Raw genomic sequence first — 27,175 nt, 5'->3', positions numbered from 1 at the left:
CAGCGCCAGCCACTTGGCCAGATGGTCCGGAGTCGAGCTCTCGCCACTGTTCATCAAATGCACACACTCGCTCGGTCTTGCCTCACCATGGCCCCCAGCATCATGTCACAGTGGAACCAGAGAAAATTAGCACCTAATTATAGGCTCCTCTCTGTGAAGAATGGTGCTGGTGCTGGTGGTGCGTGTGTGTCAGCGTGTGGAGGGTGGGTGGGTGACTCACTGTGGGACTGTGCGGCTTGTAGACCACGCAGAGGACACACAGAACACATGCAGAGGCCATGGAGGAGACACAGGTGATGACACACACACATATGCACTGGGAACACACACAAGCAAAATGCTGAAACTCTCTTCGTTCTGGTTGATTCGTGCCACAGCAGGGTCTTCCTCCACCCCACGACGATGCCACAACAGAAACCACTTGTGTTCCATCTATCTCTGATCCAACAGGATTAATTACACACACAATGGAAGCTGATGCCTCTGGTTTCCATGCTCTGCAGGCTCCCTTGTGTTAAGGATGAAGTAGTTAATCTTCACTGGGAACAATGGAGATTTTGCTCTGGTGCATTTGGTTGAGACTTAGATGTATGGGAGTGCTTGACTATGCTGCCATCTTGTGATTGCATCTGGACAAGTACAGGATGTAAATGAGAGGACTGGATGAATATCCTGGATTGCTTTTTCAGGGCACTGCTAAGTAATGTTGGATTGACGTCTAAGGCATTATGTGATCCCCAAATGTGTGACAAATATTAAAAGTATTAAAATCTACTATCTGTTAGATACTGGCCGGATATTCAGTTGACAGACTCCGTGATCAAGCGACAATATCCTGACGGCTGCTCAGATGGAAGAACCAACAGTGGTCAGAAAATAGCTGCATAGTGAAACTGTGAAAATCGAAGAAACGCCTTCTGCTGAAGTTGCAAGGGTCTGCCAGCACTGTGAGAAATCAAACAAATTCAATCACTTTTGTCTGGAAAGTTAGCCATTAAATCTTTATTAAGGTCTGCAAAGACTTACCAAAAATAGGTTAATATAACAAAAAAAAATATCTCATTCTTAAACCATACAAAACCATAATGCATCACACTTTAATACTGTTGATTACTCCAGCGTCTCTGAACAGTCATAGGATGCCATTCTTTTACAACACAACAGAAACAGAGAGAGATTTTTATGGACCGAGTAAAACATCACTCAAAGACTCGTAAACCACACTGTTTGCTTTTACGTCGCTCTGAATGTGGATGCAAACTTGTAAATGTAATTTCTGGAGTTAATGCAAAACTTTGGCACAATAGATATTCTGTCATCAAGAAAACTTTAAGCAAATGTCCTGGCAGGTTTTAGTGCATGTTGAGTATTGTAATCCGCTGAAGAGCGAGGAACAGCGGGAAGAAGGTGGAGGGTCGGTGGAGGGGAATGGGACGGGGCACTGGTGCAGTTTGTTTTAGGACGCAACCACCTTGTAAGGGCTGCCGGGGATGTTGTCGTCGCCCCATTTGACGATGACGGTGTAGTTGCCCTTGTCCTTGACGGTGTAGGTGACGTTGTAAAGCTTGTTGCCCATGTGCTTGACATACACCTCCTCGCAAGGAGTATGGGGTCCATGCACACCCACCATCAGCATGTTGGTACCTGAAAGAAAAAATTAAAAGGGGGGTTTATGGTGGTGTACAAAATAGGCATCGGTTTATTTGCTTTAAATGGCACTAATCACAATTTTTATACAACCAATGGATGAAATGATGAAGTATAATGTGAGAGGGGACGCTCATAGAGAATTATCACCCGGTTCTGCAGTTCTCTTCAGCTCTACCGCAGCATTTTAGTGTAGATCTTTCTTTTTTTGGTTTAAGGAGCCACAACTTTAATGTTTTGTTCACTCTCACTCATCAACCTCATTTTCAGTAAAAAACACAACAACAAAAAACAGCTCTCATAAAATGTCTGCTACCTGCCCAGCACCAAATTTAGAGCCAGATATTTCCCTGAGGACTTTGTGTAGGCCAAAGAGAGCTATAAGGAGAGTGAATATTGGATTTTGGTCTGGTTTCCAGAGACATAACTCGAATGAATGAATGCTAAATTATTTTCTGTGACTGCTGCTGGCAAGTGTTTGCTAACACAACCACCAGAACTTTATAAGGTGCTAATATGTCAGTGTTGCGTTTACAGCTTGTTCGTCTGCCAAAAAGTGGCTGAGAATCATGTATTTTTACTGTATGAATAAAAGCTCTGTCTGTGTCTTTTATCTTTATCCAGGTGATCATCTCACCTGCTTTGCTGCAGTTAACTGTAAAATTGTTTTTCTGTCCGACAGCAGCCTTGGACAGCCCTGTTCCGAGACAAACCACCATGCTGGCATCCGATGTCAGTTTTGTTGAGCTGGTGGAAGAGGATGAGCTGGAGCTGTAGGCACCGCCCACTTTGGAGGTCTTGGTAACTGTTTCGACCAAGACGGATGAGGTCTCATGGAGGCTGTGTCCTCCTGACAGCCGGGCTCCTGTAGGCGAGGCAGAGTGAGAAGTTAAAAAAAAGCCAGTAAAGCCTGAGGTCAAACAGGAAAATATTTCATATCACTTTCAAATAAAGTGAACTTCCAGTTTTTCTCATTCTTGAAAGTATTTATATGTCACATACATTTTAAAATAAAGGAATTTGTAACCACTAAGTAGTGACAGCAGGAATATATTGGTGTAGTGCCAGAAAGAGGCAGCTTTTATGTAAGATGTACACTGAGCAGTATGAACGACGATGACATAACATTTTCCTGACTTCCACACTTTTTTTCAGAGGAACGTTTGTTTCATAATCGAGACACTTGTCATGCGAGATCCACAGATCAGATGGGAGAGTGACTGTCAAGCAGACCTGTGATTTTAGCTTTGAACGGGCTGCCCACTATGTGCTGAGGCCCTCCGTATTTAATGGTGATGAGATAGTTGCCGGGTGCCATGGGTGTGTAGTTGATCTTGTATCCTTCAGGACACTCCCGACAGTCCATCTTGACCTTGGATGGTCCGTCGATGTTGACCGACAGAGTGGCAGAGCCGGCGTTACACGTGTTGACCACAAACTCTGAGGGTGCACCTGGAAGAAAGAGGGAAATGTAGAAAAAAAGATGAAAAGACTGCTCAATAAAAACAAAATAAAAAACAGAAAATTCACAAGAAATCCATGCTGAATTATTTTCAAATATGGTACATATTAGTAATGGTGGTGGTGACATCTACCTGTGGTTCCCCCCTGCAGTCCAAGGCCGTGTGCTGTCACCATGCCTGGATCTCCAACCAGCCCCGGGTCGCCCACTCGCACGTTAAAGGGGCTTCCAGGGATGTGGCATCCGTTGAACCTGACATCTATGGAGTGAACTCCATTCTCCCGTGGAATGAAGCGTATTGCATTCTTGTCTGAACACGACACACAACACAAGTGGGTTTATTACTCCTGAATGATGTTTACATATTTTTAAAAAGCTGCGGTCTCTTTCTCATGGAGTCTACTTTGTGACACAAAGTGAGGTTGGTGCGTACCGCTGTCAAGCTCAGTGACATAGCATTCCTCTGAAGAGCCAGCGGGCGTGTGGACTTTGGCGTCAACCACACCTCGAGCCCCATTGCGCTGCACCATGAAGGACGCCTCTTGGTTTACCTTCAAGTCCTTCTCCTGTAAAACGACAGGGAAGAATATGATCAGAATATGTGAGCGGGCATGTGTGTGTGCCCGCACCTCGAGGGACACAAAGTGTGTGACTCATCATGCCTGAACGAGAATAGATTGAGCAGTTGGGTTTGAGAGGCAGAAAAGGTCAGAGTTTACAGCGAGGCGTTTAGTGTTTTTGCCCTACAGGCGGACGAGCGGTCCTACCAGACATAAGAGGCAGTGTGACATTTTAAACGTTGGTCTGATATTGCACTTCACCTGGCTTCTAGTGGTAGAAAAGCACTGTGAAGTGGCATTTCAGTCAACTAAAAATATATGTTTTTAGCATTGTTGGCAATTGTGATGGAACCTGTGAAAGCAAATAAAAGAAGCATCTGTGAAGTGAGGAGAACAATATTGTGAGCTGTCACAGGTATCTTTAAAGGAGTCTTTATATTCCGCTCAATGTTTTCTTGCTTTTGTCTTCTCAGACAGAAACACAATCACATAGATTCGCTGACTGCCCACACATAGCACAGCTTGAGTTGTACCACTTTAGCAAGGGACAGTTAATCCTGCCCTTCATCACTGGCCAGCATCACAGTGTTGCAGTCGTAGATACTGCTCCAACACTGGCGTTCAATTACACTTGAAGGGCAAAGTGCTATTAGACAGAAATTTCTACAGCCACTCAAGCATTATCTTACATGCAATCTGTTCTACAACCTGATATTTTGTAGCAGTGCCTGTGTTGTGTCTTTGGTTGTTTTGTGCAACAAATGAATGTGGCTTTTGTCAGCACTGTGTGTGTATGTGCGTGTGTGATCTCACCTGAAGGCTTGTTACAGTGAGCCTGCGGGCTTCGTCTGACAGCGTAGCAATCGGAACGATGAATGGGCTGTCAGGGATGTGCTCGTTGTTGAACTTGATTGACACCTCGTAGTCACCTGGGGAAGCCGACAGGTTATTTACTTTCATGTGTCGAAAAATTACTGAAAAGTTGAGCAAAACACTCTGAGAAAAAATAAAAATGAGGGAACTTCTGCATTTGTGGGCGACAAAAGTTTTACCTGGTTCTTTCACTATGTAGGAGACGCCGCAGGAACCGTCCTTCCTGTCCTCAAAGGAGATTTCAGCCTTGCTGGGGCCCTCTACAGCGATAGACAGACCGCCAGCACCTGCTTCTCTTGTCCAGATGCTAAATTCAGCTAGAGTAGGTGAAACAAAGGTATCAACATTTAATGAAATGGATTGAATAATTTTTGGAGAAACAGGTTCAAGTCCAAAAGGTGAACTTACAAGGCGCTGCAGCCACGCCTCTTTCCAGACCAGGTCCTCCTGCACGGACCTTGTGTGCTCCTCCCTCCCCCATGGGTCCCACAGTAAACTGGAAGGGGCTACCAGGGACATGTTGCTCTCTGTACTTGACGTTGACAGTGTGGGGTCCCATCTCCTGGGGGATGAAGCGCACACTGTAGGTGCTGCTCCCTCCATCCACTATGTCAGCATCCACTGTTTTCCCACTGGGGCTGGTCACCTGAGCCGTCATGGCCTGAGAGCCACTCTCAACTGGGTGAAGCAGAGTAAGGTGTGTTTACATACAACCGTTTTGTTTTTTTTTGCATAGGATATATAACTTTAAAAAAAAATACTACAACATATATTCTTGATAGGACAGTCAAAGCCAAAGCATTGCAAGTTTTCACGTTTCAAAAATAGAATTTGGACCCTCACCCTCAGGTCTGGCAGTGATGCCAGCAAAGCTGCTGAGGCTTTCCCTGCCCAAAAAGTCTCCAAAAACATCTCTGAAGGGGCTTCCTGCTCCGCCCAACTGGGTGCTCTCCTCCACTCGTACCTCCCGCTTGGTCTCTCCACCACGGGTTTTGCTGATCTCTGTGCGCTCAGTGCGGGTGTAGGTGTGGCTGCTGCGAGTGAATGTCCTGGTCAGCCTCTCCTGAGCTGAAACCATCTGGAACCAGTTTCCTACACAGGGGGGAGAACCAGTGAGAAATACAAATGCGAGAGCATGTATTTTAAGACGGTTGACCGCTGCCCTCTCACCACCTCTGACTGGCTCCTGTACTCACCTGGGATCTTGAGGTTAAGACCACATGTGCTGCCGACTGAGGCAATCGAAGAGGCCTGTCTTTTCCTAGTAATGCTCTCCTTCATCCTTCCTTCTCCAGTCACCTTCACTGTGAAAGGACTTCCTGGAGGGCACAAACACATATACAGTGATAAAAATATTATCAGATGTATTTAATTTTAAGATATAAAATGTTTTTTTTATTATTTGTACAAGTAAAAGATTCTAACCTGGGATGTGTTTTTCAGCAAACTTGATGTTAACAATGTAACTCCCAGGTTCTGTTGGACAGTAGGTGACTCTGCACGTCCCGTCCTCCACATCTTCACAGTTAATGTCCACTTTGCTTGGACCCTCGACTGACAATGCTAGACCTCCATAACCTAAAGGAAGAAGAGAAGTAGAGAGAAGTTGAAAAAGTATTCGTTGCCTTTGTATTTTTTCCGACCGTGTTCGCCATAAAGGTGAAACGAACCGTCTCTAAATTTTACCTGCGTTCCTCGTGTCCACAAAGAATTCAGCCATTTCTAATGTGTGTGCCTCCACCAGGCCTTTACCAAAAGCCTTCACTCTGCTGGCCTCGCCAATCTCTGACTGGCCAACCATGATTTTAAATGGGCTGTTGGCCACGTGCACTCCATTCTTCCTCACGCTCACTTCATGCTCGCCGACCTCCTTAGGTGTGAAAGAAATACCTGCAAGCATAAAAAAAGGATAAAAAATCAAGACAGAGAAGGAGAAAAATGAAATATAAATGCATTCAATAAATCTGACAACGTGTTATCTATGTTCCACTCTTCCTGTTATTTTCTGTATCTGGCAAGTGAATATCTCACCGAGGTGTCTGTTGGGCAGTCTCTTGAGCAGGCAGGGCTCCTCATTGCCTGATGGGGCTCTGATACTGGCAGTCAGAGAGCTCAGATCAGTCTCTGCGATCTTCAAGGACACGTCAGCCGCTGTGCCGACATTCAGCTGTGATGTCCTGGTTATGGCGTCATCCCCTTGATATAAAGAAAAGCGGTTTAGATATTTGCCAACCCCTCGAAACCTGATTTATAATGTAGACATCCCCTATAAAGATACATCAACAGCATAAAAAAATGGGAGAAATTAATTTTATTTTAATTAAGTTAATTTCCTCACCAGTGATCTTAGCAGTAAAGGGACTGCCAGAAATGTGCTTATTGTCAAACTTGACGATGATGTTGTAGTCTCCAGGAGCTGTGGGCAGGTAGGACACAGTGCAGGTACCGTCTTTGTTGTCCTTACACGTGATCTCGGCCTTAGAGGGACCCTCCACTGCCAGAGACAGACCGCCTGAGAGGGAGAAAATCAACACCCATATTTTTACTTTTCTGCAGTGTAGTAAGGGTTTACTGTATTACCACAGCTCCACAGTGTAATAGCAAATATCACTGGGGAAGTAAGATGTAGTACCTTCTCCTGCATTCTTGGTGACCACAGTGAAAGTGGCAGCCTTGTTGACCATGCCGTAACTCAGACCCGGACCATAAGCAGTCACCACTCCACTGTTCACAGCATCTACAAAGAACTGCAGAGGGCTTCCTAAAGGGATATAATCATTGCCAAACAATGAGACAGAGAACTGTGAAATGTCTCTACTGCACTTCAATAAGAGAGCAAAAAATCCTTAAGTAAAGGTGGTAAAGATGTTTTTTTAGAAGTTGACAACTGCTTCTCATCGCTCTAATGTTCTGTGTTTCTCACCTGGAATGTGGTTGCCGTCATATTTGATGTCCATCTCGTGCAGACCTTTCTCTGTGGGCTGGTACTTTATGGTGATGGTGCCATCCTTATTGTCAGTGATATGCGGGCGGCCAGTCTTGCCTGAAGGCATCCGCACCTCACCTAGAAATGACATCAGTTTGGTAAAATGTCAGTGACCTGAAAAAGATGTTTTGTGGGTGTGTGCGTGAGCAGGATTTTTTTTCTGTTTGAGTGGTGTTTGTCACACCTGTGATTTCCCCTTGCTGTGGCATGAAGGGGACGAGGAAGTTAAGAGGACGGAAGAGAGGATCCACAGTATCACGGGGAACAACTGGCTCATTTGATGCCTGCCAACACAGAGTGAAGAAAAATAGTTTTCATACAAACGAACAATTGTGCATCTAGCACACAATTGTAGCAGCCGGTTAAATACTCCTTTACTCACCACCACATGGAAGGGGCTCTTGGGGATGTTCTGTCCCCCAAATCGGATGGTAATAACATATTTCCCAGGTTCAGGGGCGGTGTAGTAAATGTCAAATGTCCCATCATGATTTTCCACCACATCCATGTCCAGCTCCATCCCTTGTGGGGTCTGCACCTTACAGGTCACCTTGCCTTTCCCAGCAGCTTTGGCATCCACTGTGATTACCGTATCCTCGGAGGTCTGCAGCTTCTGCAGACTTGCTGTTAAGGACAGAGAGGGAATACGAAAAAAGGGTAAGAGCTGCTGCATAAAAGATTTTCATGCAATGTATCACATAAATAAAAAGAAAGCCTCTGTTACTCACACACGCCATGTCCTCCAATAGAAACTGGAAGAGAAAAATGCAGATTTTGAATATAAATATATAAATGCTATAACTATAATATATTATTTGTATTTATTTTAAGTATGAATCCACAGTGTTTTTTCTACCTGTGAGGCAACATTTGCTGGCGTCTCCTGTGGGTAGGGACTGGATGCGGTAAGGGGAGTAAGGGATCTCATCTCCTCCATACTTAATGGTGATAGTGTAGGGGCCTGTAGAGTCTGGTACATAGGAGACAGTGTAGGTTCCGTCCCTGTTGTCCTGGATGGTTGCATTCTTTGGCTTGCCCTCTGGGTCCTGTCAATAGACAATATTAAGTTATTTTAAATGGTGGATTATAAAAATAAAAAAAGATTGTGTGAAAGGTAGCTGAACCCACCAAGATCTGCACAGTGAGCAGTCCCTCTCCAGCATCACGAGCATCAATGGTGAACTCAACTGGCAGGCTTGCAGACACACCTTTTTTGTCTAGACCAGGTCCACTAGCGCGTACTTTACTGGCGTCATGCCCAGGCTGAGACATTACCTTGAATGGACTGTGGAAGAAGGAGAGAATATCAAGTGTAATTACTAAACCCAGACCTACAAAAGAATGGGAACATAACATTTGCAGAACTGCACTTTTCTTTTTTAAATCCAGCCAGATAGAGCAGAACTTTAATTAACACATATCTGCACATACTGCCTGGATTGGTTTTTTTTTCCAACACATTCTGTACCTGTGTGGGACTTCCTGATCTGCGTATTTGACAGCTACAGTGTAAGGGCCATCCTGGGCTGGGGTGTAGTGAACTGTGTGGGTGCTGTCGCCGTTGTTCTTCACACCAACTGGCTCCACAGTACCTGGAAATGAGACATTATGGAAATAATCATACAACACCAACTTGCTGTTATTTGTCAGCTTAGAGCAGGCGAGAGGGTTTCATAGTCAAACAGCATGTCCTCACCTGTTGGGCCGTAGAGTTTGACATCCAGTGGGGCCTGTCCGGCCTGTGTACAATCTACTGTGAAAGCCTGAGGAACATGGGCTCTCACTCCAGCGCCCAGACCTGGACCTGAGCACTTGACCTTGCTGGGGTCCACAGGGTCCTTCACTGGAACACGGAATGGACTGCCAGGGATCGGGTGGCCACCGTAGTTGATGTTGACGTCATAGTCTCCAGTAGTGAAGGGGATGTACTCCACACTGCAGCTGCCATCTTTATTGTCCTTGCAGGATATTTTTGCCTCTGAGGCTCCCTCGATGGTCAGGCCCAGGCCTCCCGTACCAGCCCCCCTGAGAGAGAACACTTTTATTTAATTTCTCACTTGAGATGAGTTCCCACAAATATCTCCTTTAAATGTGATCCAATGGTACCTGGTCTCCACAGTGAAGCAGTTGGGCTTGTTGGTGATTCCTCCCTCCAGACCTGGTCCATAGGCACGGACCCGGGTCGGATCACATCCCTCCACCACAGACACTCTGAAGGGACTCTTGGGCACTGGCGCATCGTCGTACTGCACCTCGATCATATGCATTCCTGCACACAAACAGATGTCAGTACAGTGTCTGATGTCATACCTCTCTGCCTGAATGGTCTCCAAGCAAGCAAATGTTTTCTGTTATTGCCGCTTGCTTTTAATTATGAGCCAGACAATTTCCCTTTTAGGGAGATAAACATCTGTTTATTTATAAAAGACTCCATCTAGAGCGCAGACGCTCTGGTGAACGTACAAGGCATTACATCTGTTCCCTATTCATTATTCTGTTACAACATTTTTCTGACAGAGCTCTCTCAGTAGGACTATATGCCAGATTCCCAGCAGCACGACTATGATATTAGAGCATGTCTGGTGGTGGAGAAGTGCTCTGTGATCTCTTTGCTTTGTGTTATAGGTCTCTATTAATATCCCCTGTCATTCCCCTGCTGTATAGCTGTGTGCAGGCAGCCTTCAGCACACATACCTGCCTTGTTAAGAGCTTCTGTTCCTGAGCACACTATTTATAAAACAGAGTCTGTCTGCCTCTCTGCCTCCCTGCTCTCTGCCCCTCACATCATTGCTCCAATGCATCATTCTGTATTTATACTCCTCTCTTTCTCTTTCTTTCTTTTCTCACTCTCCTGCTTTATTCCCAAATGGCGCCCAACACAAGCACCTGTTAGTGACTTCTCAGTCTGTCTGTATGCTCTTTCTCAGACAGCCTGCCTGTGATAAATCCTCTATCTATCTGCAGCAGGTTAGGTTTGTTAATGTCACAAATTTGACATGGATCCCACTTTCCTCATCGTTGTTCGGTGTCTCGCCACCTTATGATCCTTTAATTGTGTGAATTAACACTGTTAAATGACATAACGTAATATTTTTTTCCCTACCATCCTCGAATGCTGTGTACTCCACTCTGTATGTGCCGTCTCCCTTGTCAGTGATGTAGGTCTCTGTGGTAGTGCCGGAAGGGCTGATAATGTGAACCTTCACATGATTTCCTCCAACCTTGTTGAGAGTGCGAGCATCAACGATGAAGTGGGTTGTCACTTCTCTGAGGACTCCTAGAAACAGAAAAGCCCCTCAGGTGATTTGTTGCTGATGAGAAACGAGGCCAAGTGGGCTCTGTCATTTTAAGACTTAAGACATTGTAAATCCTTCGAACAGATTTGTGAGTTGTTTCTGAACTTGTTGAAAAACTAAATACTCAGGCTGTAACTAACAATTAAAAATCTCCTAATAGCTTTTGTCTTAAGAACCACAGTCCAAAAGTAAAATTAGAATCATAATAATATTAGGACAGAGAAAAGTAATTTTTCTTGATAAATTACTTTAAATGCTTTTCTAACAATTAACACATTATTAATTGACAAATTCTTTCAGCACTGGTACACACCCTTGGTATATTAAAAACCTAACATGGATTGCAATATAAGTTTAGGTTCTTGGTTTTGTTACCTCTGGGCTCCACTCCTGGCCCATAGACATGCACCCCGCTGGTGTCCACAGAGGGCTCGACCTGCAGGACTTTAGGAAACTGGGGAATCATCTGGCCACCGTACTTGATCGTGATGGTGTGTGTGCCATGGAAGGGTGGGATGTATGTAACAGAGAAGGTCCCCTCTGCAGTTTTCTGGATGTGCACTTCAGCCTTTGCCCCGGTCTCTGACACAATCTCAATGGTGAGCTCAGCGTCGCCTGCCCGGGTGCAGTCCACAGTGAAGGTCGCCGGTTCGCCTGCCTTGGCCTTCTCCAGGCCTGGCCCGCTAGCCGTCACCTTGCCGGGGTCCAAGGCTGCGCGCACTGCTGCCTTGAAGGGAGAGCCGGGGATGTGCTGCTCAGCAAACAAGATGTTGATGGCGTACTCCCCGGGCTCAGTGGGCAGGTAGAACACTGAGCATGTGCCGTCACCATTGTCCTGGCACTCAATCTTAGCCTCGCAGGGGCCCTCCACAGTCAGGCCCAGCCCACCTGCTCCAGCTCCCTTTGTGTCAATAGTGAATGGAGCTGGTTTACCCACAATGCCTCCCTTCAGGCCTGGGCCAAAGGCTCGCACCTGTGATGCAACAATCGGGTCAGTTTTGGAGATGTGGTGTACAAAACATCAAATATTTGTATGTTAAAGTAAGTAAACAAGTGTAGAACTACATGCAACTTTCATGAACTTTTACCTTTGAAGGATCAGCAGGCATCACTGCTTCAACCCCAAAGGGGCTTCCCATCACCGGGTTGCCATCATAGCTGACATCAACCTTGTACTGCCCCTCCTCTGGGGGAATATACTTCACACTGTGAGTGCCTTTGGCTTTGTCTGATTCCAGCTTGCATGGGATTGGTCGGCCAGAGGGCGAGGTCATCTTCACACCCACATTGCCCTGCCCACCAGCACCCTTTGTGTTAACCGTGAACTCCTGATCCTTTCCAACCTCCACTTCTGCAAGAGGGATTAACAGGAAACACTTGCTGTGTTGCACTTACCTATTATTTCATGGTAAATACAAGAATATAGTATTTTGTGTTTGTAACTTACTGGTGTCTAATCCCTCCACTTTCACCTTTCCAATATCCAGAGGTGGCGCCACTGTGATGTGGAACGGGCTCTTGGGAATGGGATCTCCTCCATGAGTGACTGAAATAGCCATGTTACCCTAAAAAAACACAAGATGAAGAATTAATATTGATTGATGCGTTATTGTGAATAATCTCTGCATCCTGTTCTAATGTTAACGGGCTTCAAGCAGAGGCCTACTGTTCTGTACCTGTTGAAGAGCCGTGTACTTGACAGTGTAGGAGTAATCGTGGTTATCGATGATCTCAAAGTCACGGACTGCCTCTCCTGGGCCTGATGCTGCAAAATGCACCTCAGGCTTGGCCTTGCCAGCTCCCTTTGTGAAGATGGTGAAGTGGGTTGGAGTGCCCACCTCCACTCCTGAAACACACGTTTTTTTTGTCAATCCAAGTCAAATGAAATAATGTCTATGACATTAAAGTATTGTAGTGGGAGTCTTCTACTAATAAAAAAATACCTATAAATGTGGTGCGCTTGGCATGTATACTAATTATGGTTGTTGTCGCCGGTGGATCTCACCTGTCTTGTTGAGTCCGGGGCCCTCTGCTCTCACCTTACCGGCATCATGGGAAGGATCCACTTTGACTTTGAAAGGACTGATAGGAATTTCCTGACAATGCCAATCATAAAATATTCAGAATCAATAACGTAAGACAAAATAAAGTAAAAAAAAAAAAAGATTTTTACAAAACTCATCAGTCCCTCTTGCACTGAAAACTGTATTCTAACCTGGTCAGCAAACAGCACCATGATGGTATACCGGCCTGGACCGGGGGGAGTGTATTTGACAGTGAAGGTGTCATTGTCATTCTTGATGATGTCAAATTCGATGTCTGCCTCGGCCGGGCCAACCACCCCTGGGGCACACTTGATTCCAATGCTGATGTCCCCTATTGGTGCATAGCAATGAGCACAGTTCAAAAAGGTCATTCAAAAATAGATGATCTGAATAAATGCTCCACTGCCTAGAGCTTTATCTTAAGTACATTTCAAATTCAACTTTGCCAGTTAAGCTGCACAGCTTTATGCAATCTGTTCATTCTGTGCTTTATATTGTTCAACATCCACATGATGAAACACTTATTTCATAACGATTCAACACAATTTAGAAGTGTTTTTCAAACCACCCACACCATCTCGTAGTGCATGCTCACCTTGACCGGCTTCACCACAGTCCACTGTGAAGTATGTTGGCTCGTTAGCCTTGAGCCCCGTCTTCTCCACTCCAGGCCCATAGACCTTGACTTTGTCTGGATGACAACCCTCTCCAACCAGCACCTAATGAATTCACAGTGTACTTGAGACAAAAGTACAACTGCCGCAGTCCTCTTACATTATCCATATTTGATGGAGTATCATTATATTAAATTGACTGAATTTGAAGTGCAGCATAGTTATGTGTGTGCACATCGTCATGTGTCTTACCCTGAAGGGGCTGTTGGGCACATTGACGTCCCCCCAGGTGACGATGATGGTGTGTTTGATGGACTTGACAGGGGTGTACACACACAGAAATGTGCCGTCTCCCTTGTCAGTGATCTTGATGTCGATGGTGCAGCCTTCAGCGTCCTTAGCGGGTACAAAAGCATGTCAGCTCTGGTCTCTGCATGCAATATCAATGATGTGCTCCTGTAAATAAACAATGAAGGTTTTCACAAACTGGAGCTCTCCATACCTGTGCGTAAATCTTGAGGTGACCCTTCCCAGCCATGCGTGCATCAATGGTGAATTCAGTTGCTTTGTTCACAATGACGCCAGTTGGTCGCAGGCCCGGACCATATGCTTTCACCTGCAACATTTTGTCGTTTTAATACATTTTGTTTAGAATATGATCATTTCATCATGGCAACCTGCCTCTATATACTGGTATATACTGCTTTATAGTACAGTGAGTGGGAATAACCTTCTCAGGGAAGACGTCATTGGCGGCAGGAAGGATGTGGGCCATGAAGGGGCTGTCCTTGATGTCCTCGTCATCACAGATGACATGGACAGCATAGTCACCGCCCTCAGTGGGCCAGTAACGCACATCACAGGAGCCATCACCCTTATCATCACACTCAATTTTAGCCTGTGATGGGCCTTCGATGGAGAAGCCTAAACATCAAAAAAATGTCAACATTCAAATTTCACACTCGGAATACTTTTTTTAATCCACTTTACCTCTGTAAAAAGTCATATCACTTGAACACGACTCACCTAGAGTTCCGACTTCAGTGCCGATGGCTTCTACCACAAAATCAGCAGATTTTCCCACCATGCCAGTCTTCAGACCAGGACCCCAGGCCCTCACCTTCTGAAAACCTGCCTCCTTGCCCACCTCCACTTCGAAGGGGCTGAGGCACACAAGGTTACACAATATTACCTAGTGTCAATGTGAATGTAGATTGTTTATGAATAGCTAAAGGCAGTAATTGAATCCTACCTGCGTGGGATGGGCTGGCCTCCCCAGGTGATGCTGACTGTGTATTTACCAGGCTTAAGGGGCTGATATTCACAATCATACACACCGTTTCCTGCATCTCGCACTTTCACTTGCTCCTCTGCTCCAGCTGAGGATGAATAATAAAGTATCAAATATCAAAACGGAGAAACATATTATGTATTTTGTTTATCATATGTGAATACCCTTCAGACAAAACCCAAAGTGAATAATCCTTAAAATGTATGAGCAGTGAGGAGTGATACATAGTAGAGAGCGCTGTCTGACTCACTTGGTCCTTTGACTGAGACGCTCAGCGATCCACTGCCAGCTCCCTTGGTGAAAACTTTGAAGTCCGCAACCTCCTTTACTCTCACGCCTTTAGGCTGAAGGCCTCTGCCTGTAGCTCTGCAGGCATTTGGGTTTATTGCTGAAAGGAATAACATCAAGTGTGAAAAGGGGAAATATTTAGCAAAGCAAATGGCAACTGAGAGTAGCCAGCAGTTGACAGCGATGTTAGTAGCAAAGACATTAAAATATCCAATTCAAGAGGGATTCCTTAAAGCTTGACTGACAGGACCTGCAAATGAGAATGATGCTTTTTGCAGCACATATAACACAAAGTGCAGAATGTTGAAGGTTATTAGATATTGGCACATTTGAGAGCATCGAGGGAGCATCTGACAACATTTCAGTCAGTCACAACATTTCAGTCAGTCAAAATGTTGACTGCAGGCTTAAACTGAATGTTGGATGATGCAAGTTTTAAAAAACAAACATGTCAACAGCACAAGCAAAGATATTTAAAAAGACAAGAACAAAGTAGACAGAAGTGCAAAGTGGGACAATCTCTACACTATTTGTACAACATTGCATCTCATCCCTCTCTGAACATAACAAAACCGTCAAGCTGCAGGACGCAAGAAAATGGAGCAGGCGACCAAGCACGGCATTGAGCCGCGGCACCCTAATCATAAAGAAAGCACAGAGGGGCATCTGCAGGGCACGGCATAGGTACAGTTTTGGGGGGATCTGGCTGAGCCATAGGCACAGGCTCCTCCCAGCAAGCCATACTAACTTCGGCGGCCCGGTTTTGGGGGGGGTACCCCCTTTCCACCCTTTGCTCCGGGAAGGGTGCGCACTGACTGAGGGACTATCTGCAGTGGAGCCCCAGTGGGAGGAGCAATGGGCGGAGCTAGAAATGACAGATAGGAAGGGTTATGGTCTATTCCGGGTGGTATGTTCCCAGGGAAAATAAAGATGACTGTAGATTGTGATGGATAGATCACCCTGACACTAACAGCATGATAAGAAATCTGATTTGTCTGACAGTAATTTACAACACTGACAGATGGCTCACCCTCTGCAACGTTGACAGTGAAAGGGCTCCTGGGTATCTCCTGGCCTGCAAACAGCACGTGGATGGTGTGAGGCCCTTCCAGCATGGGACGATAGGTGCAACGGAAAACACTCTCGCCTTTATTCTCCAGGAGGAGCTCCACTGTGTCCTTTTTGCCCTGAGGATCAACGATTACCACACTGACGTCGCCATTACCAGCACCTGAGTGTGACAGGAAAATGATCACTTATCGCAGTAGATGCTGCAGCTTTCGTCTTCCAGTGATTTATTTGACTTTGTTTGAAATTACTGCCAGCCTTTCATCAGATCATATTCCTGTTGTATGTTAAGTGGTTGCAGTTTCTATACTAACCAGCTGTGTAGATGTCAAAGTAGGTGGGTTTGTTAGCCACATTGCCCGTAGCATCCAGACCTGGTCCCCTGGCATGGACTTTGCTGGGGTCGCCCATATCCCTCGCCACATTCACAGTGTAGGGGCTCTTGTCAATGTCCTGACCAGCAAACAGCACTTTCACCTAAAGAGAAAAAAAAGCAAGACAAAGTTAGGATCCTTTATTAAATAGAGTGGTTTGCTCATGTTGTGCTGAGTGACGTGTGGACTTAATGTTTTACCTTGTGAACACCTTCAACTTTAGGAACATAGGTGACAGTGTAGGTTTTGTTTTTGTCCTTGTTGGGTTTAACCTTAGCCTGGAGTATAAGACGACAAAGTAAAAGAGGGTTAGATTAAATGAGATGCTACATTTTGCAAAACTGAAACTGGAGGATTGTTTGCGTTAGCCAGCGGGCTGCAAGCTAAGATCACTTGTCTATCAGGTATAACTTGCCTCCTCTTTGTGTCCCTCAGGATCCTCCACATAGACCAGGACCTCACCACTGCCAGCTTCCAGAGTTTCCACAGTGAACACAGCTGGTTGCAGCACTTTGTTGCCATGAGGCTCAATACCTGTAAAGTAAGACAAAGGGTGTGGTGATATATTCTGCAAGGTTTGGAGCAATGTAACTTTATTAGCTACAGGCAAACACATTGATACTCTTCATATGAACTGTTGTAAACCATGCAGCTGTTCATGGCTACTGTTGGGCTACCCACCAGGCCCATAGGCTTTGGCCTTGTTTGGGAAAAGCTGTTTGGGCTTGAGAGGAGCGCCAGGCTTCAGCTTTGCCTTGGGGAACTGAGACAGGTAGGTCATCACTGAGTGCTCGTCCACATCTGGGTCCACAATTTCCTCAGGGGCAATCACCTACAGCAGAGGAAGACAACCAGCAAAAAAAGGTTAATAATATGTGTGATGAAGTTAAGTTTTTATGCAACATCACAAACACCATAGCCTAATTTATGTTTACATGCTTACACGTTTATATTGATTGTATTGTTGTAAGAAGGATGTGTTTGACTCTTTATACAACTTTCCCTTATTAAGCAATAAGGTGTAGTGGAATTGAACAACTTATTTATTCCCCCACCTCTGAGTCCTCTCTCCCTTCCAGCACTTGTTTTTCTGTCTATCACACCGTGGCACAAAGCACGCTGGTTATATTTAACCCCAGGACAGCAGGGTTAAGGATTGTTGCCCTCAATAAGCTAGCCAGGGGGATTTATCCTGAGCCAGACCTTTCCAACTTCTCCTTAACACCACCACACTGTAGTCCAACCCTCAGGACTGCAGAGCCATGACATACAGCCCCTGGCTATCTCACCAATTCTAAGCCTCATGGAAAACAGCTAACCCCGTGCCTGAGACAAACAAGTAAACAACTTGCATAGAGAACATTACAATACGGAGACACAGAGTCTTACAAACAGGACTGGAAATATTGCACTCTGGCTCGGTTCACATTGTTATTCTGATGTGCTCATGTGCATATTTACACCTCTGTTTCAGGGGGTGGCTCGGAAGGTAGTCAGAAACTCACACCTCCACAAATTCACAAATCTACTAAAAAGAACTCTTACACTCTCACTTTCTGAGAGCTACAATAAAGTAAATGGAAATATTAGAAGTGAGATGGGTATTAAATATTTCATGACACCCTGCAGCATGATCGCCTTGGAAAAAACACTGGGCTCCATCTCATACAGAGAACTGCCTTTTTTTCAGTTCAGTGTTTCCTCACAGGAGTGTGTACATGTGGTGAGGCATGTTTACATTTGCATATGTGTCTTGGTGCTTGCTTTAAACTGCTTGAAAATGATTGGTGCTGACTGAATCTCTATCCACTGAGTATAAACTATGTTGCCATACGAAAACAAAAAAAAGGCTTATCTTGATGTATTGCCTTATGAGATCAACCCCACTCATCTGACACCCAGCTGAGCTAAAGCAAACTAAAAAGCACGTTGTGAGTGACATCTATCATGCATCTTACCTGAGGCACACCCAGCCAGTCGTCAGCCTGTTGCATAGCTTCTTTGGCATTCTGCACGGGCTGGTTTGGATCCCAGTCCGACCAATCAGGACACAAACCTAACAGAAAGCAAAGAAGGCAATTAGACAATTCTGCACAGACAAATGCAGTCACATGCTGCTGTTGCTATAATAAGACCACTTGGGCTGCCACTACTATCTGCCCAACACCTCCAACTACAACCTTACCCACACTGCTCTGCTCCTGCAAACCTGCAATGTGCGACAACGAAGGTCTCTCAACGGTTCAAAGGCTCGAGGCGCTCTGGCACTTTCACTGAGTCTAAAGCTACGCGCTTCCGTGCTGCTAATGCCTAAATTGGATTAGTGTTGGTGATGGAGTGGCCACTCGCTCAAAAGGCCCATACAGGCACACCGCAGAATACTATGATCCAATTAATATAGACACGGGCCCACAGTATTAACAGGGTTGAGTTTATGTGCATCTGCAAGGGACGAGTGTGCAGATATAAACTTTGTAGAGCTGTCAGTTGGGAGGCACCAGGGTGGGCCTTCCACCATGTTTCAATAGGAAATCAGTGTTCTTCAAAATGATGTCAGCACTGTGAAACCACAGCTACGTGGTTTATAATGCAACATCACTGTTACACCAAAGGAGATGGACATATGCTATAGATGTTGTATCTAAAAATATTGGAAATAGTAGCAGAAACTCTGTCAGTCTGATTGAATATTGGTTTTCTTCCTGGTCTGGCATATGAACTTCTTTTGTACATTTATATGTGATTTAAAAGCAGAGCTTCTGTGTTTCAGCACAGAGTGAGTTTCGTCAGTAACCCTGCTGTTTGGTATTAGCTGATGAAACAACAGAACCTTGTATGGCCAGTGCTGCAGCACAGTGTTTGAAAGATGCGTCTCCGCAGATCAATGGCTCATATAAACACAGTTAAACACAGTTGCTACTCCTCCACCTTTCGCTCTGTGAAGCACAGCTAGGAGAGGACTCACATGTTCAGTGCTGGAAGCTGCAGCCTGAACTGGCAGTGACTCAAACTGTGGCCTTGTGGTCCTTGGAACTGTGGCTTATAGGCACCTCCCTGTGACAGATAACTCTGCATTTTGATGCGGAGCCAAGCATCCCCCTTGACAGAAGAGGAGGAATGGTGCCCAAATTTGGGAGTGTTGTGTGGCAGTAAGGCTATAAACACTAAAGCTGGGCCTGGGCCTCAGGACCCGAGGCAGTGAGAGTGAACGCTGCAGTCATTGTGGGACAGCTGGCAGGGACGTCCCCCCCCAGCCATCAGCAACCCCTTTTCAACCCACTGACCCTACCTGCTCTCCAGAGACAGATTACACAGGCTGAAATCTGAATCTGGACGTGTGTGTGCATGTGTGTGTGTGTGTGTGTGTGTGTGTGTGTGTGTGTGTGTGTGTGTGTGTGTGCGCTAAAGAATTTGCAAGAGATATACAGCCCTTATTTCTAGATGAGGAGCAAAGGAGACAAAGTCTCCTGAGAAGGTGATACTGTCGCAGATACACTGACTGACACATGCCTGACCCCAACCCCCATAGCAACCAAGGAAAACTGCTATATACAACAAGCCTTTCAACAGCCGCAGCACAAATTCTGACTCAGCACTTACTCTGCCCTGCCTGTGGACTCAGCTGATGCTGCTACACACTTCTTACCAGGGGCACAGTTGTCAACCAGAGCTCCCAGAGCTTTGCCATCCCGCCAGTCACGGTTGAAGTTGTTGATGGGCAGCTGGGGCACCTTGTTCTGTATCCAGCCCAACAGGCGCTGTTTGGGGGTCAGCTTCTTAGTCTCCTCTTCATCCTCGTCATCCCACATGGGCATGGAGATAGAGTAGTGGAGAATGAGAGTCCAGATAAGACCCAGGATCAGCTTTAGATTCCCATCGACAATGGCTTTGCTATCTGTAGTTAGACAGTAGAGACAAAAGCGTTCATGAGGATTTATAACTTCCAAAGAGTTTAGATGCACCATGTCCTATAGCATTTGATGGTTAACTAGTTAGCTGCATTTTCCAGCTGTAGAACCTGCATTGTCCCTTGTGGGGAGATTTGACCAATCTACACGTATATTGGTTTGCATTCTGTATATCGCTATCACTAATCAAGGCACCCCGAAGCTAAACCAAATGAAATCAAGACCTAAGATCTATACATAAGTGTATTATATTAAAATAGTCCTTCCATGCTGTTCTGCAGAGTTGACCAGAAATATAAACAATGATGATTGACTGCTGAGGAGACAGGAATCTAATGCTCCCTGCTGCTTCCCCCGAGCCCCTTTCTCTGAGACAGCTGTCTGGCTGAGGACCCCTGACAATCTGTCATGCAGTCACAATGGCACTCTGAAGACAGTGACAGCTGAGGACATGTGGAAGTGGATCCCACTCTGCATAAACACCACTTGGATTTCAATTATGTCCAAAACTTGTAGTGCTAGAGCGCGATAAATCAAAGCGGTGGAGATTAGATTCATTGACAGCGAGCATGCAGCTCATTTCCCGAAGTTCTCTGAGGAAAAGTTTGCAGAATAAGCCATTTCAAATCCACCTCAATTTAGAAACTCAGCCATTTAAAAGAACCTCTGAGGAGCGCTTGACTTTAATGTTTCATCGACTAATCTCGTGTGATACACTCCACTTAATTCAGTAAGACTTTATTAACGAAGGGACTTTGATGCCAGCTGTTTATCACAAGACTCTTTTATTGAGACTATTTATCTCTTCATAGATGAGGGCCTCCTATCAGAGGGTAATGTTTGATGTGTCGCCATTTGACTGGCACAGGCAGGTGGCATGGCATTGCACAGTGTGGTTTTGATCCTGCCATGTCCGGATTTAAGGGCAACTGTGTGCTCAAAGAGACATCCATCAAATAGTATCTATTTACACACTGTGACACATGTGCTGCTAAGCCTGTGGTGATTTTTTTTTTTTTTTGTTGTGTCTCTGGATCACTGTAATGACACTGAGACATTATCTTAAGAGGGCTGCATTGACCCACTAGAGCTGCTCGGAGGGAGAGGGTGCTAAGAGGTAAAATGCCAGGACTTCTATTATCATGCCCTGTTTCTGTCAAACCCGTCTGACCTGGTGTGTGTCTGTACAGCTGGGACAACGGTGCCAGCCTCACACTGACATAATAAGTCCCAGACACACATTCCTGGACACACACCCTACAGACTTTGTGGTGATATCTGTGATAGTGACCTTTGCCCTCCTGTGATTACCAGGAGATATGAGCTTGCCGTAATCCCCCCCCCCCCCCCCCCCCCAGATCATCACACACATACTCAAACTAGCACACTCAGTGTATATCCAGGTTGGACACACTGTGGCCTTCACAGTCCGCCGGCCAAAGCTTCAGCCACACCGGGAATTTCACTCAAGTGTGTGGCAGGATCATTAGTCACCAAAACAGAAAAATGCTCTGTCAAAGTTTTAATAACTTTTGTCCTGCATGAATTGTGGGGTTGTCTACAGGTGTATAATTAAGCTGTAACTCTTCATTTTACGATATATGTGCTTTTCATATTAGGCGACTAGATTCCCCTCAGTTATTAAACAGAGAGTCTAAGAGGTGGCATTCTGTTCACTCCGGTGGAGTCAAGTCTTCTTCTGGTGACATTGTGGGATGTGACACACATCCGCAACAGTTTATTGTAACTTCAGCTATCTGCACCACAGTTTGATCCCTAAATCCCTCCGGAGTTAATCCTCACCTCACTGGAGCTGCTGATGGCTACGGACAGCAATGGGCTGTCAGCAAAGAGCCCCAGTGAGTCGATCTGACCTCTGACCTGACAGGTGTGTGTGTGTGTGTGTGTGTGTGTGTGTGTGTGTGTGTGTACAGAGGGGTCCATGAGTGTGTGTGTGTGTGTGAGTGCTGTCCACATGTATGTATTAATCGTGTCATTCTCATTAGCACAGGCCTAGTGAATTTCCAGCCCATAGTTTACCACATTGCTGCAGCAGGAATACGCCTAAGTATACTATGGAGCCATCAGTCCTTGGTCCTGACAAGTCAATGACCTCAGTGGCACCCAGGCTGCAGTAACTTTCCAATAAGCTGTTGACCTCAGCTCAATGCAGCTTTCCAGAGGCGAAGGTGCTGACAGAGCTGACAGTATTTACCTGAGGGGAACCGGAGGATGGGTGCTACGCTTCCGCAACGGTGCTGTCGGTCGTGACGGCGTTATCAACCGTAACCACTATGCACGAGCAGCACAGAGCACCAGCCATCAGCGAACCAGTGGGGCACGCTCTCACGCACTATTATGTTCTACTAGCACGCGCGGCTGGCCCGGTTTTGTCAACCAATCACAGCAAAGCTCGGATAACAATAGAGAGCGAGAGAGAGAGTGACTTAATTCTCTGCTCAGTTAGACGGTCCCTCACTATATATTTTTTTGCTGCTATATTAATGCTCTGAATGGTTTATACAGCTCCTTCAAAATTATAAAAAGATATTAAATGTTGTTGCTGCCATTGGTTCATATTTTAAAGTATTAGTCACACTGTCAACTATCATAAAGGCATCCTTTTTACAACTATCTAATAATAGCATCGTACTTTTTTGTTGTCTTATGTTTAGGCTACATTTTACCACTATTGTTTCCAGAAGTCTTACCTATGGAGACCAGCTTGATGTGCTCTCTCTCCAGGAACTCGAGCGCCACAGACACGTTCTCCAGTTTCATCTGACGGAAGTTGGGTCTGATGTGGTACTTTCTGTACATCTTCTTCTGGCTCAAAACTTCCAGGAGTGAAATTAGCTTCAGCCCATCGGTAAAATCCCTCTGCAGGTCGGTGACGGTCTTGTTGACGCACTTGAGGTGCTCGTTGCACCACCTGGTGAAGGTGTTCTGCTGGATCTTCTTCCATGGCGCGTCCTCGGCCAGGTCCTTCTCCGTGGCTGGCATATCGTCGTCCTCCTCTTCCCCAAAGTCGGTGGCCTGGTAGTACTGCGGAGGCAGCTGGTCGTCTCCGTAGTTATTGCTCATCATGTTGGCGTTTTCCGAGTCCAGTTTTATACCTCGGTAACACTTAAGTGTTGAATTGTGCGCTCGGCAGCGCAGAAAACTTTAGCACGTCGATGGCAAGCGCGCTCTCGCGGAGGAAAGTTCAAACTTGAGGAGGGAGTTTAAAAAGCAGCCTAGAGATTTTTCAGATGTACTTGCGAAGAACCCACTTAAAGTCAGGACAGTGATGGATTAAAATATCCGATTTACAATATGCAAAGGCAGCTGGTCGTCCGCTTTTTTTTGTAATTGGCACCCTCTTGTCAAGTAGTCCTGCTCTACTATGGCCCCGAGAAGAATGTCGCCTTTTTGAAAAATGGAGTTTCGTGGCAGGTGAGCTGGAGCAGCACTGTTAAAGTTGACACTGAGCGTGTTTAAGTTGAATGTTGAGAGAGGAAAGAGTTTGGTTTATAAAGGACCCGGGGCCGCGTCACTCAGCCACTGTGATCATAGTCTATTTGCTAATCCATAAGGATACCGTGAGTCGGGGTCGGTTTACGGGGAGGATGGGATAGTGATTGGTCAGAACACCAGGCAGCGCAACAGTTGTGGCATGCTCTTTATTTTTAGGCGCTCCTATTTGAGAGGCAGGGGGCTGGCACTTGACGATTGTTGCGAATGTGTGTCATGCTCAGGATCCAAATGGCTGAACAATCGAGCTAAGAAAAGAAAGTGAGAACGTACAGCGAGTCCCTCTGTCTCTATATGTTGTGTTTTTACTGGAGAACTGTCAGAAGTTTGATTTTGCACGTTAACTTCTCCTTGGAGATGAAACATTTTAAAGGATGAGGTAATGTAGTGGCTAAAGACTGAAGCCACTACATTACGTGTGTTTCACAGCTATCTGCCACCCCTGAGTGAAATGCATTTCTGTGTAGACAAGCAAAGGTCAATAGAAGCTCAAGGAAGGTTATGGAAAGGTGCTTAGTATTGGATTTGAATAGACCTTTACAACAATTCATGTGGCTGCACCATCAAGCAAAACCATAATGAAATATATTGTAAATGTCTTAAATTGTGTCACCAACAAGAACTGAGAGTAATTGCCTTTCAACTCACTAAAGTCAGAATGTATAGCCCAATGTTCACTTTCAAATGAAACAACAAAATAATATTTTTTTCCACTAAACAAGAAAGGACAAAACTGACTTCTTGATTTGACAGAAAGCAAATTAGTGTCATCTCCAACTTTGTCAACATGACAGCATTCATTGATCGAAGCTGAGGCTGTGAACAGAAATACACTGAGACAGTTGACAGTGTGTGCACATAGTGAAATTGATCATCTATAAACAAAACAAGTCATTTCCAATAAATGTTGTGTTAGCTGCAGGTGTGGGGGCTGTCATGCTGTTGTGACTCAGCAGTCCGGGACATGGCAGTGACACCAGGCGCCATTCTTGACAAAGTAGTGGGAGGTAAGAATAGCTGTGACACATGCAGAAGGCTTTCTTAGGATATACTCAGTCTGGACACAGCCAGGTTTATCTCCCACCATGTAACAACATATTCTTAAGATTTCTTTCTTTCTTCTTCAACCATTTAAGACATTTTCTCCTCACTTGAATTATGAGCCAGAATATTCTCCAATAATAATACAAGTAGGGAGACTTTAATACTGTTTTTATTAAATCATGTTGTTATTTCAAAGGCAGATCTGGCAATAAATTAGTAATACCATCGTCTCTCCGTAAAAATGTTGTTACAATATTGACATATCATGGTTCCCAGTTCTCATGTTTAAACAGTGATGAAATAATTATTCACACATTTAAGTTAAGTAAAAGTGGTAATTTGTTCAAGTAAAAGTACTGTGTTATGTCCTGTGATATGTGACTTAAGTACAAGCACAAAGGTACTACCAGCAAAATGTACTTAAAGAATCAACAGTAAAAGTACAACAAGTTTATTTACTTTTGATTCAGTGTTATTTCATTAAATTAAATCATTATTATCGATGTATTAGTTGCGACATTTTACAATGGCAAAGTAAAGCACATTTTTTAAATTGTATATACTGCTAGGTGGGTTTAAGCCCATATTTTATTAACCTTTATATATAAAACTTTCATTTTCAGTAGTTTATTATATTTGCCAAATAAGTCTTTAACAAGTTTTTTGAATGCTTTGGTATACTTGTCTCATAATAATATTACAATATAATTCCACCTTTGATAGGAAGTATAAGGTATGTGTGAACTAAACCAAAAACCCAGTCACAGAGCTACTGTTGACCTGGGCACTTGACATTATATCCCCAGAGAATGGCTGCTCGCACAGTCAGCATTTCACCTTTTTTAATTAGCTTTTCCCTGTTAGTCTGTCAGGTGAATATATTAAATATTTAAAAAGGGATTTGGGACTAATTTGCTGGACAGATAGGCCCGGGGCCAAGGCCCACTTGATTACGTCCCACTGGTGATACGGATCTGACATTTCGACCGTTAAGGCACTTTACATTTTTTCATTAGCCACAACTCTGACACAGAATGAGACAGAAACTTGGTTCAGAATCTGTTGGGAATATGTGCAGACTCTGGAAACTAATTTAAATTAAACCTCAAGTGACAGAAGGTTGCTCAGTGAGGGCTAAGCTAACTCTACCAACCCGTGACCAGGCCTGCACATCCACGCTACTTTTAGATAATTAGACACACTTGAACTTAGAGATCCATCATGAGTCGTGGCAACCGAGTAATGAGAGTAGTTTATGGGCCTCATCAACATCGTTGACACACCAGTTACTGCCATCTGTAAGGAATCTGTGAGCCGAAGTCACGTCTCTGGAGCGACGGTTATTAATATCCATACAACCCGTGTAATGTAATCCCAGCAGAGGCAGTTCTCACTCAGGTTGACTGCTGGTGATTTCATGAATGGGACTCCGCGACACCTTAAACCCTGTGACTGACGCTGAGGTCACCTTCCAAGAAAAGAAAGCTCTCAGACATCATTTGGGGTAGATATATTTATTTTCTCATTTGTCATTTGCAGTACAAAATAGACCTCCAGGTAACAAAATAGCCACAACTATATTGAAAACAAACAAGCAACAACAAGCTGAGAAACACTGAGCAGTATAGAAGCTTGTTAAACAATGATGACATTGATAGTCCTGAAAAAAGGGAAAATAATTAAAGTCAGATGAGTCATATGTACCATCGCAGTCAATGGGAATCTAATTTCTATTGCAAACTGATCATTTTGTAAATAGACAGTGACAACATTGGCAGTCCAGCGGCAGATCATTTCCACAGTATGTTTTCATGTGCAGACATAACAGGTCAGGCATTGTTTATCAAGGTTCTGCTTAGTGACAAATGTTTCAGAAAATCTCTAAAATTATCGAGTCATATTGCTCATAGCAACTAAGGTCAAATGCAATCTAAATGCATGCAATGACTACACCACCTTCGAACAGAGAGGTACTGAAAATGATTAGCGATGCTAGCCGTTCTTCTGAGAAACGTCACCATAAATAAACATTTACACAGCATATAATTTGGCTATCAAATATACGATGCTCTTTCAAAATAGAATAAACTATTGTAGAATAGAATAGAATTCTACAAAGCTAGTACAAATGGATTAAGAAATATCTCTCCCATAGTACTCTATGTCATAATTATTTACATGAAATACAAAGTAACATAATCAACGT

General features: G+C 44.7%; 1 protein-coding gene across 1 annotated transcript; it reads right to left on the bottom strand.

The window, feature by feature from the left end:
• Nucleotides 1–973: 973 nt before the first annotated feature.
• On the bottom strand, nt 974–23,919 carry LOC137881895 (filamin-C-like). The gene is made up of 46 exons (XM_068724084.1): nt 23,124–23,919; nt 20,151–20,399; nt 18,463–18,560; nt 17,186–17,336; nt 16,920–17,038; nt 16,705–16,782; nt 16,445–16,607; nt 16,093–16,293; nt 15,025–15,162; nt 14,736–14,862; nt 14,510–14,646; nt 14,214–14,407; nt 13,986–14,099; nt 13,736–13,879; nt 13,465–13,588; nt 13,040–13,200; nt 12,830–12,920; nt 12,501–12,670; nt 12,272–12,389; nt 11,913–12,175; nt 11,200–11,797; nt 10,632–10,805; nt 9,635–9,797; nt 9,225–9,553; nt 8,997–9,120; nt 8,657–8,813; nt 8,385–8,574; nt 8,257–8,280; nt 7,911–8,152; nt 7,713–7,812; nt 7,466–7,606; nt 7,175–7,303; nt 6,881–7,054; nt 6,574–6,738; nt 6,229–6,432; nt 5,968–6,120; nt 5,739–5,861; nt 5,386–5,634; nt 4,951–5,220; nt 4,722–4,859; nt 4,483–4,598; nt 3,543–3,675; nt 3,243–3,419; nt 2,881–3,099; nt 2,285–2,512; nt 974–1,644 (listed from the first exon to the last, which is right to left on the bottom strand). Exons 1-46 carry the CDS (start codon nt 23,497–23,499, stop codon nt 1,457–1,459), a joined length of 8,124 nt encoding a protein of 2,707 aa, XP_068580185.1. The 5' UTR covers nt 23,500–23,919; the 3' UTR covers nt 974–1,456.
• Nucleotides 23,920–27,175: the final 3,256 nt, after the last annotated feature.

The sequence above is a fragment of the Cebidichthys violaceus genome, unplaced genomic scaffold, assembly GCF_023349555.1.
Source record: "Cebidichthys violaceus isolate CVI_PGR_0920_01 unplaced genomic scaffold, fCebVio1.0.p SCAF_3, whole genome shotgun sequence".
NCBI lineage: Eukaryota > Metazoa > Chordata > Actinopteri > Perciformes > Stichaeidae > Cebidichthys > Cebidichthys violaceus.
Note: the sequence above shows the minus strand (reverse complement) of the source record. Positions and strands in the feature narration are given on the sequence as shown.